Below are 18,807 nucleotides of genomic sequence, written 5' to 3' on the forward strand. Positions count from 1 at the left end.
GATCATTCACTTTGTGAGGGAGGACAGGTAAAATATTTATGGAAATAGCAGAAAATGGCCTGCCAGCTGATTAGGAGTTTGGGAGGAAAAAACATGGATGATTAGGAGGTCTGGGGTAGAGGCATGTGGATGGGCATATGGAGTGGACACAGAACTTGAAAAACTGTATGACATGTTAATGCCCACCAGATAGCACCCACCACAGAAGAGGCACTAAACAACCAAGTAGATGAAATGACTTAGCCTGTTGTATTAGCTTTTGCCAGTGCCCACCTCAGTGCTGGTAAAATGCGTACACAAAGTGGCAGTGGTGGCAAAGATGGAGGCTATGCATGGAACCCAGAACATGCACTCCCACTTACCAAGGCCAACTTAGACACTGCTCACTCTCACTATCCAACCTGCCAGCATTAGATACCAATACTGAGACCCCGATGAGGCTGTGAGGACCAACTCGTCACTTGATAGCAAATTCACTATGGTGGGCTCATTCTTTCCTAGAAGCACCGGCAGTTTACTCACACAAGGACAGACTTCCTATTCTAGGTATGTGGTTCCTTTTGGGCCTACAGGGTCCTGAACACAATCTAGGGACTTATAAAAACATCTGATCTGCCAACATGGACTTGCTGAATATGTGATCTATACATGTTAACACCCAATCAGGGAGAGTTCGCCAATGGCCATAGGATCCACGTCTCCTATCACATACTGCACCACCTAGAAGCTGCTGGCCTGATGGAACGTTGACATTGCCTGCTTTAGCACCAGGTGGGAGACAATACCCTGCCAAGATGTGCCACCATCTCCTGCACACGGTATACTTATTGAATCAGAAAGCCTGTATGATGTTGTGTCTACGACAGGAATATATAGATTTCAGAACCAAGGAGTGGAGGCAGGAATGACCCCACTTACCATCACACCCAACGAACCATTGAGGGACTTAGTACTTCCCATGCCCGAAACTCTGGGTTCTACAGCATCAGAAGTCCTAGTTCTCAGAGAGTGTATACCTTCTCTAGGCAATATTGCAAGAATCCTATTGAACTACAGTCTGCTGCTACTATGTGGGCACTTTGGACTCTTTGTGTTCAGGGACCAGTAGGCAAGAAGTCACCATCTAGTCAAGGGTAATTTAGCATGAACTGCAAGAGTAGGTAAGCCTGCTGTCAGAGGATGGGGGCAAGAGCAGTGTGTGTGGAACTTAGCAGATCCACTGGAGGCACCCTCTGTACTCCTCGCCCAGCTGTAACTGAATGGACTAGTGCAGCAACCCTGGTCTGAGAAGGGTTTGGCTCCCAGGAGCTCAGGACCCTCAGGAATGAGAGCTTGGTTTATACTATCAAAAAAGCCACCAAGACCAGCAAAGATGACAGTTGAGGGTGAGGGGAATTTAGAATGGAGCAGGGAGTAATGAGGACCAGTTGTGGTTCCAAAACCACTTGCAGGAAGGTGCTCTAGTTGGTCCTACCAAACTCCTCTTTCAACATTTATCCTCAGGAGGAGACTGGAACAGTCACTCTCTGCGTGTTTTGGGGGAAATGGATCCACAGAGGCAAGGGGTGGACCGTGGCAGGCATGGGGAGGTGCCATTTAGATCCCCCTTCAAGACAAGACGTGCCATCCAGCTGCAAGGAGTGTGGGTAGCTGGCAGGCACCAGCTGCTACTTCACCAGGATCTACCTTAGCTTTCAAGCTGAGGTCACACTATTCTCAAGACAGGAGGGGTTGGTGGCCAGTGATTTCACTAAATTATGGAAATTGAGAGCATGCTTTTCTCTGGGGGGGCTCTTGCCAAAGACCAAGCAAGGCAGTGGTACCAGGAGCTAGCTGTTTCAGTCCAACACAGGACTCCTCCAATGAGTGACCTTTTTCCCACAGTTCCCCTGGGATGGCGGATCACCTGCTCTCCCTGCCTCGTCCTGCTTCCTCTTTTCCTTTCAAAGGTGCTTACTCCAATAATAAAACCTTTGGTATTCTAACTATCTCAGTGTCTACTTCTTGAAGAATCTAAACTGGCAGTAGGATCATGCCCCTTACTGATAGCTCAACCACATTTTCTATCTTTGGGCCTCCTTGTCTTTACCTAGCACATGAGAAGCATTTATTAGGACTTCTTTTTCCATTGCTGAACACATGACTACAGATTGCTCTACTCCTTGTTCTGTGAGTAAAGGCTGGCCGCTGTGGAAGGTAGGTCAGAGCAGGCAACTGAGAGAAACTATTAGAGTTACCGAATGGCTTATTAAGGAAAGTGGCACAAGAATCAGGTCCATATTTCATTCAAATGACCCTCCGTTCCCCCAACAATATCCTCACATCTGTCAAAGCAGATTACTCTGCTGTGCTCATTTGATGATGGAATCAGCATCCCATGCAGGCTGAACCCCTACTACAGCAGAACCAAGAAAGCCACTCTTTCCCCTCTCCTCCTAAGATGCTGCCCTGATGGGTGGGGAGAAATATGGAGACACAGAAACATCTCCTTTTCACTGTGATTCTCCTACGGAATATACTGTCACCCCCACAGGAAAAGCAAGAGTTCAATCAAGATTCTTCAGAAATAGTATGATGGCAGAAAGCAGATCACATTGAGGTTGTTTCCAACTGACAGACCAAACAGTCATTTGTTTCTCTCCCCACTGATAGTAAAAATAAAGTGGAAATAATTCAGGGCTAGGGCTTCTGTCTATGATTATCTGGAACTTAAAGTATCAGGATATGAGAGCCATCAGATCTACCCCTGTGGAGCTTTTGAATTCCAGCAAAACACTCAACAATTCTGTACAAGAAGACCTATCTCATTATTCAAAAAAATACATGTATAAACAAAAAGAAATGTTTCAAATATTTACTTTACAATTATTTTATTCAAAGCAAATTAAATACAAATGTGTATTTTTCATTAAAAATGGGGATCTAAAAATAGTTTTATAATTAGTGTTATGTTGCTTTATCTTTGCATAAATTATGTATTAAAGGTTTCTGATATCCATATACATTCTAGTCTTTTTTAGGCAGCTATGAGAAGATTTCATATTCAAAAGCCAATGCCAGTTTTCTAAAGAACAAACGATCTTTGTGCCAAATTAGTAGACAATTGCTCCAAATCTCTGGTCTTGATTTCTGGTTGTGTGAAGAGCAGTTTTGTTTTTTTTCAGAGAAGGGAAAGAGTCTTCATTCTTTAGGTTTGTTTTTGCCTCCAAGACATTTCTAAATGGGTATCTAAAGTTTTAGTTTATAAGTCTCATAATGACTTGACCCGTGCAGTCCAACTTTTAGATACGTTCATACCCCCCAAAAGATGGCAGGTGGTAGTTGCACTAGATTCAGACCAACAGTCTCCACATTATCATCCTAGGTCCTTCTAATGAAGACGACAATCCTCTGGCTTATGTAACAAATGAAGTCTAAGTACATGGAAGTTAAGGGAGTAAGGGTGGGGGTAATGAGATTATTACATTAAAATAAAGACTTGGCACACTTGTGTCCCATGTCTAAAATTGTTGAAAATGTGACTGGAGAAGATTATAAGATAATTAGCAACTCAATTATTTATAAACAAATATAAAAACGCACAAACCAAATGATGCAAAAAAAACTTTTTAATCTAAAAATTCATTTCCCAGGGCTAACTGATAGCCAGGCCCTACCAATTTTTATCAGTTTATTTGACTAACAAGAGCTATTCAGCATTTTCTTCAAAGTAAGATAATATATAATAGATTTTGATAAATTTTTCTGAATTAGGACATGATACTGTAGGCAGTTCAAGGAAAAAAAAAAATAGCCATAACTTTTTCTTTGGTGTAACCAAAAGGATATCCAAAAGTTAGCAGATGTTGACATTTCAAGTGACAGGAAATTGCCTAATGGAAGTTTAAACTCTGGTTAAAAACAACAACAACAAAACTGTTGTAAAAGGAAAAGCCCCACCCATAGTTCTGTAGTGCAAGTTTTCAAATTTAATTCTGAAAAATAATTTTATTTCATAGGCAGAAAACAAATTCCAGCAGTGTATCACTTACTCCTCTAAAAACCCTTCCCCTCTCTGTATGTCCACACCGTCACTTCAGTTGTCAATGACCTCAGCTGCTACTCAAGGAGGAAATTCATTAAAAAATTACCCACACTTCTAAAAATCAGGCTACAATTGTGTGTATGTGGCTGCACAGCAGCAGGCACCAGGTTACAGCGTTGCCACTTCTACATGTTTGTCATTTTTACAAAAAAGAAGCAAAGTCTACCTCCCCTAGAAAAAAGTACCTGAACCAATTAGTCACTTAGCCCCTTCCCAGCCTCTCTGTGCTCACCAGACCTGCCTCACCTCAGCAGCACACGTGTGCATATATCTGTGTGTTCTGTGCATTAAGATCCAGCAACTCTACTGCCTCTTTCTTAGAAGTAACATCTTCTCCTTTCTTACGGAACTCGCTGATTTCCATAAACGTAATGCTCTGAAAGCAATTACCATCTAGTCCAGAGTAACTCCGTTACTCTATCAAGCTTAACTCTGGCTTGCTTTCTTCTATTTCTGTACATGTTGTTTGTGTATACATGTATTTTTTAAAAATTAAAATGTGTTGAAAATGCACACACACACCCAGCATTCAGCAAAAAAAAAAAAAAAATCTTCCCCAGGAAGCACTTTCAGAAGTTTAAGCTTCTACTTGTTCTTAAGCCACAGGGCAAGTGCCAAGTGAGTCCTAAATAACCCTTCACTCACACTGCAGGGCTGGCAACCCTGGGCCCACAGCACAGAAACAGCGTGGGATCCCCGGGTGAGCCAGGGAAGGGCGCCTAGCAGGCTTCCTAGAGTGCTGCATTGCTCATCTCCCCCCGTGTCACCTGGGAGAGTTATGTTCTTGGCCCTAACTCTCCTCACTCAGAGAACCGCCACACTGCGGGGAGGGCTCTCTGCCCTCTGCACTGGCTGTCCCATCCACGGGGCCGGGGGCCTGGGGCTGCAGAGAGGCGGCAGGCCTCTCCCCACAGAGCAGGCTGCCCTCGTCCATCTCCTCCCTCGCTAGTCCGTCCAGGGAACATCCCTCCGCAACGCCCAGAGCCCCGTGGGCCACGCTGTCCACAGGCTCCACGGCCTCCCCTTCTCCCTCCGAGATGACGGTCATGGGGCTGCTCTGGATCCGGTTCCGCATGCTGTACCTGCTGCTGGCGGCACAAGGCGGTGTTCGGCTGCGGCCGTACCTGGGGCCGGAAAAGGACAGACTCCGAGGCATCAAGCCTTCATTCTTGGCCCACTCCTCCTGCGCCCTTCTGTTTTTGCTTGGGGAACAGCTTGACGGGCTCTCGGGGGCATCTGGTGAAGGTTCTGACCTTGACCTCTGGAATCTAGGGTCTGTGTTCTTGAGCATCTCTGCTGCAGACATGCGGGCGCTGGTGTCTGAACGACTGCCCTTTTTTAGCAGCAGAGCTTTGAAATTGTCACTGCTGGTGCTGCTCTTTCGGATGCTTCTCTGAATCGATCCCACTTGCTTTGGAGAGGCCAGGCTCGGGGCAGCGCCGGTGGGTGTCACGGGTGGGGAGGGAGAATGGTTTCGGGAGTGGTCATCATCTGAATCTCTACGGCCGAGGACTTTCCTTTTGGATCTGAGATTTAATAACATTAAGAAAAAGGTTAATTCCCATGGGACCACAGACTGTGGTCACAGCCACAACCACTCTGCTTCTCTTATCGCATCTTCAGGTCACCATCTACTTCAGATTCACTTTCAAAAAATTTATTTTTCACTGGGCACAGTGGCTCACACCTGTAATCCCAGCATTTTGGGAGGCCAAGGTGGGAGGATCACTTGAGCTTAGGAGTTCAAGACCAGCCTGGGTAACACAGTAAGACCTTATCTCTATTCAAAAAAAAAGAAAAAGAAAGAGAAAAAGAAAAATTAATAAATGCATAATTATTTATTTATTTAAGACAGAGTCCTGCTCTGTTGCCCAGGCTGGAGTGCAATGGCATAATCTCAGCTCACTGCAACCTCCGCCTCCCAGGTGCAAGCGATTCTCCTGCCTCAGCCTCCCGAGTAGCTGGGATTACAGGTGCCCACCACCATGCCCAGTTAATTTTTGTATTTTTAGTAGAGATGGGATTTTGCCATGATGGCCAGGCTAGTCTCGAACTCCCGACCTCAGGTGATCCACCTGCCTCGGCCTCCCAAAGTGCTGGGATTACAGGCGTGAGCCACTGTGCCCCGCAAATAATTTATTTTTAACTTTGAAAATTTCAAACACCCACACAAAAAAGAACAGCTCATTGCAAGACCACATGAGCCCATAACACACTTATGATAATCATGAATTAGGGTCACTCTTCTTTTGTCTCCACCCTCCCTATTTGAAACAAATCTTAGACACTGTATTAACTTACTTTGGATAGGACTAAAAGTTTTAATAATGGCCAGTTTTCCTTGATCTCTCCTAGATGGGCTGATCCAGAGTGAATTTCACATGCTGACCCTCCTTTCTTTCTACGCTTCCTTTTCTTGTTCCATGCCAGAATATCCCCTGTACCAAGATGTACCCCACTCCAGGTCCTAGAACAACTCCTCAGCTTCACATTCTCAGTTATTTTAGAAGTTGCCATCAGACCAGTCTTCCTCAGCTCTTTCAGGACCATGTGCCAACTTCTAAAATCCAGCCTTCCAGAAAACAAAGGTGAACCCTCTGTGCCAGACCCTGCTTCATGATTGACTCAGCAAAGCTTGCACTGATCAAGAAAATGTGAGGGGTGGGGTGGGGTGGGGTGGGGAAGACGAAGGGGCAATCAAAGAAAGTTGAAGGTTTCCTGTCGATATTTCTTGTCCTGAGTCTCTAAGAACCTCACTGTTCAATGTGCTTTCCATTGACAGTGGCAAAGAGATGATAAAGGCAATGAACCAAGTGGCCCCTTGCTGGTCTCTTCATGACAACAACTCAGTGTGTGTCTCTTAGCTAAGTGCAGGACAACTTGCTTTAAGGAAGCTCGACACAGTTAACAGAATAAAGACGTGGGTGTATCTCTTTTCCTGCTATAAAATTGTAGAACATGCAGCAGGGAAAGGTTGAGAGTATGATTCTATACATACAGATTAAGAGTTGAAACCAGACTTTTCCCACCTCTCGCTGTGTGACCTGGGACAAATTACCCATGCGTGCTGTGCCTCCTCACTTATAAGATACCAACCTCACAGGTTTGTGAAGATTAAGTGAAATAAAGAAGCTACATGGCTCCCACTGCTAAAGCTTCCTTGTTCTGTCGCCTTGGACAAGTTAACATTTCTGACTGTGTATTTTTCCTATCACAAAAAGGGGAATAACAGTATATAGGTCACAGTTTGTCAGTACATGTGAATGTAGTAATAGCCATAATTGGTCAGGCATAGAGCAGGTGCTTAACAAACCTTTGAATGTCACATAGAAAATGGATTTAGTTTTTACATGGCTTACACAGCAAGACTAGGGGCAAGATGGGCCTATGCTGGCTGCCCTGGGCTTGGTGTTCCTGGGGTCATCTCCATTCTTCTGGTCAAAAAGATGCCACTAAAGCAGAAGTTGGGAAATGGCAAGGACCCAATACAGAGTCTGAAGGGTGGCCAGAGTGGACAGGGCACCAGACTCTTTGGGACCTCAGAACACGACCTATGGTACAGGTTTCATGGTCCCGCTCAGTAGTCAACAAGAGCAGTGTCCTGATAAGAGTTAGGACCGGCTGACAAAACTACAGACATCCTAACATCTCAAAATTGTAGAGCTAGAAAAGACATTAGAAATGGTCTGGTCCAACTACTTTGGGTTTCAGAAAAGGTAACTGAGAAAAGGTAACTTGTTAGTATGACAACTAGGACTTGAGCTTACAGCACATGGCCTCACCACTTACATGGTCTACTCCCCAAAGCAGCTCTGCTCATTTCATTCTTTTAGGTATTGGCTGGTGACTTAATTTTTAATTTAGTTTTTAAATGGTGAGGGTATGCTGAGATCCATTAAACAAGTCACAACTAAACTTGACCTTTAATTGTAGACATAGAATTAAGAAAGAAGATGGGGTGACCAGCCTGAGCAACATGGTGAAACCATGTCTCTACTACAAATACAAAAATTAGCCGGGCATGGTGGCAATTAGCCTATAATCCCAGCTACTCGGCATGCTGAGGCAGGAGAATCATTCAAATCTGGGAGGCAGAGGTTGCAGTAAGCCAAGATCGTGCCACTGCACTCCAGCCTGAGTGACAGAGTGAATTGGACTCTGTATCAAAAAAGAAAAAAAAAAAAAAGGAAGAACGATGGGATTTTATGAAAGCACTGTCATCTCTCAAGAGCAGGTGCCCACTAAAATAATTAAATCTAAACGTACAAATTCTTTGCCTATACATACACACAGACACACACACAAATATGTATTTTTAAGGAAGACGGCTATAAAAAGTGCTTAAACAGTTAACACTGATTTAAAAACTAATTACTTCAATAAATATAAAAACTTCACACCTCAACTGGTGTTCTACATTTTCCATCTGGCTTTAAATCTGAAGTGAATTAATTTGCATTATAAAATTTGGAAGCTGTGTTCCAACTTAGATACTCTTTATTTTAAATTATGAGCTTAAGCGCTGAAGGACATAAAAATAAAGCCTAAAAAAGCACATACAGTAGATGGATTTTTACTATGTCTGCTAATTTATTCTCAACGCTACAACAGAAATTAGCATGTGTCCTCGCTCTCTCTCTGCAATCCATTCCTAAGGCCTACTTGGCTTTTACTTCTCTCATACGTGCACTGAATAATACGAACTGACCGATTTCTACAACTGCAGTCGATGTAACGCCCTAGTAAGAGAAACCACACATTTTTCAGTGCCTTAAGAAGGTTGCCAAAATATAGAAGAGGCTTTTGGCATATTTTTGGGAAAAAAAAATGCAGTAATTTGGACCTACAACAGTTGGGTTTCCTCACTGGAACCAAGTATTTAGTACACAGGATGACCAGGAAATGCAATCTTCTCTGTGGATGGCTATTATAAATAGATAGATATGCCTGTATATTTAGCAACCCAGTGCATTCCATACTAAATGAAATACTTTGAGTCTCGGAAGAATCTTCTAGTGGTTAAATACCAGTTGGTTTCATTTAATTCAGGAAATATTTATTGAGTGCTTCTTATGTGTCCAGCGTGGTTAAGAGTTAGAAACATCTGTGGGAACTTCTAGAATTGCCACTAAAGTTTCAAAGGATGCATCATTTATCATTTCTCTGTTTTGAGAAATAATTGGATAACTAGCTACCTTTTTACTTCTAATGAGATTAAAAAACCAGTCCATGTTAAAGCGGGTAGTCTTTAGGATCTATTATACCAACACTAGAGGAGCGATGTAAAGAGCATGATTCTTGAGGAGCACATGAATTCACCTGCTTCGTTCCCCCTGGCACCAAGTTAGATGTTTACGTGTTACATGAAGAGCTTCAGGTAGGCACAGCACTATGTTTTTCATCTTATGCAATAGCCTTTTCAGGGAGAGTCCAAGAATTGGGAAAGCAGTGCTGACATAAGATCATTCACACACAGAATCAAATGATTCTATAGGATGCTTTGTTTCAGGAGGTTTAAAAAAAAAAAAAAAAGGATCTTCATTCAGGGCAAAATAAGGCCTTAGCAGCAGAAGGACATTCATTAGAGTTACCTGGAAATACCGTGGTAAAGAAGTCTAGAAGGAAGCAAAAGGTTTATACAGCATTACAGCTTAACGTACTTGCACATATACAGTCATCAGTTTTTACAATGACACTGTTGTGGGAGTACTCAGCTGTTTACAATCAGAAAAATGATGCAATAAGTAAAACTTTAGTGCTAAATCATATTTACCCTTAAAGGTGACCACATATAAAAAGTACAAACAGTTCAGGCCATTACTTTGAAAATTTTACCCTTTGTTTGTTTGTTTGTTTGTTTTGAACCCCAACGATTTCTGATGCCAGTAGATGGCACTAGTGTTATACAGTAACCAGCACAAATCATTCTTTTGCTCCCGCTTAAAGGGACGTACCCTTTTATAGAAACATTTAAGCAGCCAAAGAAATTGCACTGTATGATTGTGGTTTTTCTGTAAAACAAAAAAAAAATTAGAATAAACTAAAAGATCTTTAGGAAGAGAGTCCCATGGAGCTAGTCTGTGCATCCTAAGTCCACAGAACACAGCATTCCTCCTCCTGACTGCACTGTCAGCCGCTTTAATCCGACTCTCACTAATATCCTCTGTCTTATGACTGCCACACTACACCCCTTGCCAGGAAGAGCAGCGCCTACCAGAAGGTATCACATTGCGCCTCTGTCCCCAATGTCATAAAAATCAGTGAAACAAAGTAAAAGAGAAATTGGAGTCAGAGGAAATAAAACTATAAAAATCAACAGTAAAGTTAAGGAGTCATGATTGGGTGACAGAAGAAACCTTGGGGAAGAAAAGTAAATTGAGGTGCTGCTTGGAAAGAAGGAATTACACAGTAGATTAAAGTCAAAGGAAGGAGTTTGAAATACCTGTGAATAGCTGCAAAAAGGTCTTCTGTGGTCCTGGGTCGACTAGGGGTCATCACCTCATCACTCCCGTCTTCCTTGAGGAAGTCACAGGCCTCTGAGGATGAACTGGCTGCGGTGGTCTCCGGCACCCCAGCTACAGAAAAGCAGGCAGGCCCACAAGATGCACAAGTGACTAGAATCTCAGTCCTCAGCCAAGCTTCTAAATATGCTGCTTCCCTGCCATTCCTGACAATGTGAGAACCGCAGGGAGATGCCATAGGTCTGTAGTTTGATAGTTCACAAAGAAGGGAGGAAATGACACTAGCGTGAGAGCCAGAGCTCATTCTTTGTTAAAGTATAGAACGCCCATGGCATCTCTCTTAAATTTTGTTGCAACATTTCTTTGTGGCTCTTTGGAAGGGAGGTGTTACCCATTGCTATTTAATATCCAGCCTGCTGCAGATCATCTCCATCCCCCTATTTTCTGCCATGCCTTTAGGTCTAGATTTTAAAAATAATAACAAAATGCAAAGCTGGTAACTTAATCTGTGTTTTTGCACAGGAAGCCTACATACTGCTAGCTTTAACACCAATCTGATCTACCTGGGTTCTTTCCACGTGTAAGCATTCAACAGCCCTATCTGGTTCAGCTGCATATGGGCAGAGGGCACAGGAGAGAGAAGCCAGGAAGCCAGACTCACCTGCTCCGTCCTGTTGAGATAGGCAGCTCTCCCTATCGCTCCCAGCATCCGCACTGTTCTCAGCTGGCTCCTCCTGCTTGGGGGCTGGTGAGACATCGGGCTGAACCATGAGGACATTGGCTTCCACTCTGCTGGGAGACACGGATCCTGCAGCTCCTCCCTCAAGAACCGAGGTGCCAGGGTGCGTGGCATGAGAGCCAGCTTGGACTGTAGAACTCTCTTTTGCCTCTCTGCTGTGCACAGAGCCCTCCTCTCCCCTCGTGGGGCTGGGCGCGGCTCGAAGGGCTTCGCTCACGTTCTCTGCGGGCTCCACTGCAAAATCTTTCTGCGGAGGTGGTACCACCAGGAACAGTTTGGGCTTCTTGGAAATGGGGGGTGGCTTCCTCCTGGGTGAAGAGTCTGGGAGTGGGGTGGTGCTGGGACTGGGCCGAGCCTCTGCCTCCCCAGCGCTCAAAGCTCCAGGGCTGCGGCTCACAGGGCCGCCGCGCCCGGCCGCACTGCCATGGTCACCCTGACTCGAGCTCTTGGCAGGCGTCGGAAGCGAGCTTGTCACAGAGGCAGGCTGGCTTTCACTCTCCATTTCATTTGTGCTATTTCGGGATTTCAGGAGAGCAGATGGCTTTAAGTGGTACTGTGGAGCAACTGGAGTTCGTTGTTCCTGAGCTGTTCGTTCAGACAACAGTGCTGCCTCGGTGCCTGAGTTCTTTCTCACCGGCCTCAACTGCACCATCTGCAATGCTTCCGTGGTTATCAGGGGCATGGGGGGCCTGCTGGTCTCCTCCTTGGTAGAAGGCGGCCTCAAGGATCCCCGGGAGGATTCTGGCTGGCCAGAATTTGTGAAAGGCGGCCTGGTGTCTTTCATGAATTTGGGGTCAAGAGGTGGGGCGGGTGGGGGCTCCGAGAAAGGTAAGAGAGGTGGGGGCAATGGCAAGGACACAGGTGAATCTGGAAGAAGCGGGCTCAGTGCAGTGGGCGGGGGAGAAAGGCACCAATCAGGTGGGGAGCAGAAGGGAGTGAGAGCTTCTGGCGGTGGAGGGGGGAACACAGGAGAGTGAGGCAGAGGAGAGCCCTGGGAGCAATCTGTGACAGGAGGTGGGGGAGGAAGGAAAGGAGACCTGTCTGCAGGACAAGGGGATGGAGGAGAGGGAATAGAAGGAGGAGGAGCCAGGGGAGAGCCCACGGCTGGATCCAGTTTCTTCATAGTGCCACTTCCTTCAGTAGAAGTATTAGAGGAAAGAGAAGTGGACGACGAGGAAATGGATACTGAAGATATCAGAGAGGACTTCCTTTCTGGTACCCTGGGCTTGGGCTTCCCCTTCCCATTTGCTGGTGACATTGATTTTAAAAACACAGGCACAGGGGTGAGTGCTGTGGGTGTATTCGACTGGCTGGAATACCCACTGGATGGAGAAATGACTCTATGGGACTTCTCTGGTGACATGATCTTTGGTTTGACTGAACCACTGGGCACTTGAGGCATTGTGGCTCTGGACCCTTCTTGGACATGGCGGACTGGCCCGTTCCCAGTGGGCACCCCGCTGCTGGTTGAACAGCCCCCTGCTGGGTTCCCCAGATCTTCCTGCATGCCTGTGTAGTCAATGTAGTAACCCCAGGGGTCCGTGTACTCTGACTTGACACTGCTCGTGTCACTCTGCGATGGTGTGGCCCCGCACAGGGAGTAGACATTGGGGGTGGTGGCGGAAGTCATGCTGCTGCCAGCACTGACCGTGCTCTGGCTCCGGGAGCGGGGCAGCCAGGGCTCTTCCAAGTCACTGCAGGGGCTCTGGGAGGGCGAGCTGCCACCCTTGCCTGGGAGGCTCAGCTGCAGCGAGTGCTGGAGTGTGGCGATCAGGCTCTCGTTGAGCACCTGCCCGTTGGACTGGCCACTCTTCTTGGGAATCCTGCGGAGGGAGTCTGTCCGGGAGGGTGGCAGGGGAGGCTTCTTTGCTTTCTTCAAAGAGATGTTTCTCGATAAGGATTTATCCTGGTAATTGGACCGGTCCCCTTGGTTTTTCTGAGCTCTTCCATCAAAAACATTGACCACGCTGTGCCTGGGGTTCCCAAAGCCATCACTGCTATTGCACAGATTCCCAGATCCATGTCCAGAGTCAGTGTGCACAGATGTGCAGTAGCCATCATGGTCCTCGGAATACAGCGACCCAGCATCCTCTTTGTTGGACGTTTGGTCCAAACTGCAGCTGCTCATGTTACTTGTGGGAGTGGAGTAGCCAGGAGTTGCTACATGCGGCTTCAGGGGGGATGCCCTTCCATTACCTGAGGACTTGTATTCCCAGGGCTCCGAGCTGCTGTGCCCTCCACCCCCTGAATAACTAGATTCACTCTTGCCATCCACATCTTGGGAGTGGGCTGGGAAGGCTAGGTCGTTTCTACAATTATACGGCATGGCTTGGGACGCATTCTCCCTATTTGCTGGAGCATTTAGAGAGACTGCCGAGTCACAGAGGGACAACAGTGTGGGTGCACCAGGGGAATGAGGGTCTAAGGCCTGTGAAAGAATGGTGGTGTGACCCTCATTCCAGTGGCGCCCGGGAGACTGATGATCATCTTTCACAGCATGCCTGGAGATGAGGTGGTCTCTGGGTTTTATCCTTGCATGTGATGAGCCAGAACTTCTACTTTCCCGCTGCCCTGCACTCTGAGCAGTGTGAATAGCGATGACCTCGGAAGAGGAAGACAGTGTGGCATTTGGGATGATGCTGGTGGAGTAGGCTGCATGAGGAGAAACCACACATGCTGGGCTCATTACATTTTCACTCTCAAAGTGTCTCAGCTCTTGGGATTTGGGTCTCAAAAGTGTTCCAGTCTCTGAGGCACCTCCTAAATGGCCTAAGTTTTCATCTGCTTGTGGGTGACCTCCCTGGTAGAGGAATGTGCCATCCATGTCTCCTGCAGGGCCCAGGGCACCCAGCCTCGGCTCAAGAGACTGAATGTTTGCCCTCACTCCAGAACGCGGAAGACTATGGAAGCCAGCATCATTGTTGAGGCGGGAAGGGAATATGATCCCCGCAGAATCGCTCAGCACAGACATGTTGCCAGAAGAACCTGAGAAGTGGCCCATCTGGGCAGCAATGCCTTGCCCCTTCTGTGCCCTGATTCTCCTCATGGAAGGTGGTACGACCTTCACATCCTCCGTCTGACAGCTGGAGTCCCTGGTTTCTGAGCGCTGCCCAGCAGACCGATAGCTATCGAACCTTCCTAGCGCAGAGTAGTGATCGGGGGTGTGCACTGAGTGACCATCGACATCATCTTGGCCAGTGCCTGATGCTGGAGATAAAGCAGAAAGAGGCTTGTTACCTGAAAATAAAATCCATAGTTCATCACCTATACCCTCACCGCCTCTGACAGAATTTTTTAAAAAATTTTCTATTTGATTTAATGTCCTTTCTCCTGTAGGTACCTAAGTACATTTAAAAAGTTACTGATAGCTCTAAAATAAAAATTCTTGTCATGAATTTCAGGTACTTCTCTTAATTTGTACCTCCAATCCTCCTATGGCTTGAGTGCCACATATGGAATTCTCAGGTGATCCCTTCAAGATCAAGGCGCTGAGGGCTCGGAGGAGGATTTACTTTGAAATAACCACCTTTCAGTAAAGTCTTCAAGGTAGCCTTTCACCCACGGGGTGACTGTGCAGACCATCTATCAAGCAGTGACACAGCTTTCCCAAAGGCAGATGAATGTAGTAATTGAACAATAGGGCCACGGAGATACCATGTTTGAGGGGTACTGGTATAAAACAGTGTTAATTACATTAATTCTTTATGTCAGAAGGAAATTCTAAGGCAAAGAAAACTGATTTACAGGCCCATCTGTGTTCCAAACATTTCATTATCCATCTGAAGTCATTATCTGTCTGTTGGTGACATTCAAAATTCAACAGCAATCTGTTGTGTTCTGGTGGGGGAAACCGGCAGGAACTGATCCAGTGAACATTTCCTCAAATTAGGATGATTTATTCGTTGGAGTTTTACAACCAAACAGAGAATAGTATGTTTAAAAAAAAAAAGAAACAAAAGGAAGGGCCAACAGAGAGGGACATGGACGAGGTAAACCTTAAGTGTAAACAGATTTCAGGCTACCCAGGAAAGAACAGAGCTTATGAGGAAAAAATAAATAAATAAACAAATAAATAAATAAATCACAAAGAACCTACCCAAAGTGTACTGAGAAAAAAAAAAAGTTAATTCTTACGACAAATCAAATCTCCAAAAATAGTAGTAAAACTATAGTTCTCCCTATGTTATCTCCATCCAGCAAGGACCCGAGAGTATCTATCTATCTCAACACGGGCTTTGCTGAGCAACACGAGTCGAGCACACCCCTCTGTGTCAGTGAACACCTGGATGTCACCCTAGGGGTGATAGGGTTCCTAAGGCTTCCCTCTCCCAACACATAGTCTAACCAGGGCATGGACTGGATAGAGAACGCCTTTTGCTCACTCAGATAGCAGCAGGTAGTACTGAAATGGCAGCAATGTGCTTGTATCAACTTCAAAAGAGATGGCACCCTGGAAGGAAGGATCCTGGCATAAAGCCGCCTTCTTCACTGTGATGATGGAGAGGAAATTTTATACTTGTATTTTTAGCAAAGATGATCTATTTCCTCTCTCTACCCTCTTTCAAGTACCCACTCGCTGAAGACAGACACACAGACACACACACACAGACACACACACACACACGAGGCTGTCCCACACAGACAGGGAAAGTGGGCAAAAGGGCAGGACAGAAGAAAAACCCACTTTGAGGAGGTGCAAAGTTTTGCCATTTAGTAATTTAGAAGATGGGCGCTTGACTGGTATTGGTGTATCAGTGCATACAAGTTCAATTCCAAACACTCAAAATACCTAATTTCATTCAACAATGAGTTTTGAATGTTTGGAGTTGACCTTATATGAATACATTTTTTTCTTTCAAAACTGTACTAGTTTTTGCATGGAGTTAGTGGTAGATTTTTAACTGTCTTTAAGTAGCATAAACAAAATCCTGATACTTTTGGGTAACAGTTTTAAATATGAAACCATTCTAGGCATGTAAAAAAAAAAATAGAAATATAGCTATTTTATCACCGTCTACAGCTAAGTATAACTTTCTTATTAAAATAAAAGCATTTCCTAAAGACCTTAAAAAGCATATGAAAAACTAATATATCTTATCACAAGGACTACCAAAATTCTATTCCCAAAACAGACCCTCCAATATTTTCACAGTATTAAAAGTTTCAGAATATGATAGGAAACAGATGAATGCTACAGAGGCATATGTCATTTTACTGTGCTTAGCTTTATTGTGCATTGCAGATAATTGTGGTTTTTTTTTTTAACAGATCGAAGGTTTGTGGCAACCCTGTGTTGAGCAAGTCTACTGACGCCATTTTTCTAACATGTGCTTACTGTGTGTCTCCGTGTCACGCTTTGGTTATTCTTGCAATATCTCAAACTTTTTCATTATTGTTAGATCTGTTATGGTGATCTGTGACCAGTGATCTTTGATATTACTATTGTAATTGTTTTGGGGTGCCACAAATCACACCCACATAAGACAGCAAATGTGATTGATAAACGTTGTGTGTGTTCTGACTGCTCCACTGACCAGCTGTTTCCCAGCTTCTCTCCCTCTTCTCGGGCTTCTCTATTCCCTGAGATACAACAATAATGAAATTAGGTCATTAATAGCCCTACATGGCCTCTAAGGGTTCAAGCGAAAGGAAGAGTTGCATGTCTCTCACTTTAAATCAAAAGTTAGAAATGATTAAGCCTAGCGAGGAAGGCATGTCAAAAGCTAAGATAGGCCAAAAGCTAGGCCTCTTGTGCCAAACAGTTAACCGAGCTGTGACTGCAAAGGAAAAGTTCTTGAAGGAAATAAAAAGTGCTACTCCAGTGCATACACAAATAAAAAAACAGCTTTATTGCTGATATGGAGAAAGTTTTAATGGTCTGGACAGAAAATCAAACCAGCCACAACATTTCCCTTAAGCCAAAGCCTAATCCAGAGCAAGGCCCTAACTCTTCAATCCTGTGAAAGCTGAGAGAGGTGAGGAAGCTATAGAAGAAGAGCTGGAAGCTAGCACAGGTTGTTTCATGAGGTTGAAGGAAAGGAGCCATTTCTACAACATAAAAGTGAAGCAGCAAATGCTGACGGAAAAGCTGCAGAAATTTATCTAGAAGATCTAGCTAGGTTAGTTGATGAAGGTGGTTATACTCGACAACAGGTTTTCAATGTAGATGAAACGACCTTCTAATCATCTAGGACTTTCAAAGCTACAAGAGGAGGAGTCAATGCCTGTCTTCAAAGCTTCAAAGGACAAACTGACTCTTGTTAGAGCCAAAGTAGCTGGTGACTTGAAGTTGAAGCCAATGTTTCTTTACCATTCTGGAAATCCTAGAGTCCTTAAGAATTATGCTAAACAGAATCTGCCTGTGCTCTATAAATGGAACAACAAAGCCTGGATGACAGCATGTCAGCTTACAGCATGATTTATTGAATACTTTTAAGTCCACAGTTGAGATCTACTGCTCAGAAAAAAAAAGATTTCTTTCATTTACAGTGCACCTAGGCTGGGGGCAGTGGCTCACGCCTGTAATCCCAGCGCTTTGAAAGGCCAAGGTGGGCAGATCACCTGAGGCCAGGAGTTCGAGACCAGCCTGAACAACATAAAGAAACCCTGTCTCTACTAAAAATACAAAAAAATTAGCCAGGTGTGGTGGCGCATGCCTGTAATCACAGCTACTCGGGAGGCTGAGGCAGGAGAATTGCTTGAACCCAGGAGGCGGAGGTTGCAGTGAGCTGAGATCGCACCACTGCACTCCAGCCTGGGCAACAAGAGTGAAACTCCGTCTCAAAACAAAAAATTATATATACATACATACACACACACACACACACACACACACAAATACAATGCACCTAGTCACCCCAGAGCTCTGATGAAGATGTACAAAGACATAAATGTTTTCATGCCTGCTAACACAACATTCATTCTGCAGCCCATGGCTTAAACAGTAATTTTGACTTTCAAGTCATAATTTTGTAATGCACTTTGTAAGGCCAAAGCTGCCATAGACAGTGATTCCTCTGATAGATCTGAGCTAAGTTAAGTTGGAAACCTGAAAAGGATTCACCACTCTAGCACAGTAAGAACAATTTTAATTCATAGGAGAAGGTCAAAATATCAACATTAGTAAGAGTCTGGAAGAAATTGATTCCAGCTCTCGTAGATAACTTTGAGAGGATCGAGACTGAAGTGAAGGAAGTGACTCCAGATGTGGTAGAAACAGCAAGGAACTAGAATTAGAAGTGGAGCCTGAAGATGTGGCTGAATTGCTGCAATCTCATGATCAAACTTGAACAACGAGGCATTGCTTCTTACAGACGAGCAATGAAAATGCTTTCCTGAGATGGACTCTACTAGTGAAGATGCTGTGAACATTGTTAAAATGACAACAAAGGATTCAGAATATTATATAAACTTAGTTGATAAAGCAGCAGCAGGGTTTGAGAGACTGACTCAAATTCTGAGAGTAGTTCTACTGTTGGTAAAATGTTACTAAACAGTATTACGTGCTACAGAGAAATCTTTCA

The 18,807-nt window shown here is 44.8% G+C and overlaps 1 protein-coding gene across 2 annotated transcripts in view; it reads right to left on the bottom strand.

The window, feature by feature from the left end:
- Positions 1–2,853: 2,853 nt before the first annotated feature.
- NHSL1 (NHS like 1) overlaps positions 2,854–18,807 on the bottom strand; it is a 150,862-nt gene continuing 134,908 nt past the window's right edge. For both annotated transcript variants that reach the window (XM_025384311.1, XM_025384312.1), the window contains 3 exons: positions 11,207–14,491; positions 10,527–10,659; positions 2,854–5,610 (listed from right to left, as the gene is read on the bottom strand). In XM_025384311.1, coding sequence (XP_025240096.1) covers positions 4,875–5,610; positions 10,527–10,659; positions 11,207–14,491 — 4,154 coding nt within the window. In that variant the 3' untranslated portion in view covers positions 2,854–4,874. The remainder of the gene's footprint in view (positions 5,611–10,526; positions 10,660–11,206; positions 14,492–18,807) is intronic.

This window comes from Theropithecus gelada, chromosome 4, assembly GCF_003255815.1.
Source record: "Theropithecus gelada isolate Dixy chromosome 4, Tgel_1.0, whole genome shotgun sequence".
In the NCBI taxonomy this organism is placed as follows: domain Eukaryota; kingdom Metazoa; phylum Chordata; class Mammalia; order Primates; family Cercopithecidae; genus Theropithecus; species Theropithecus gelada.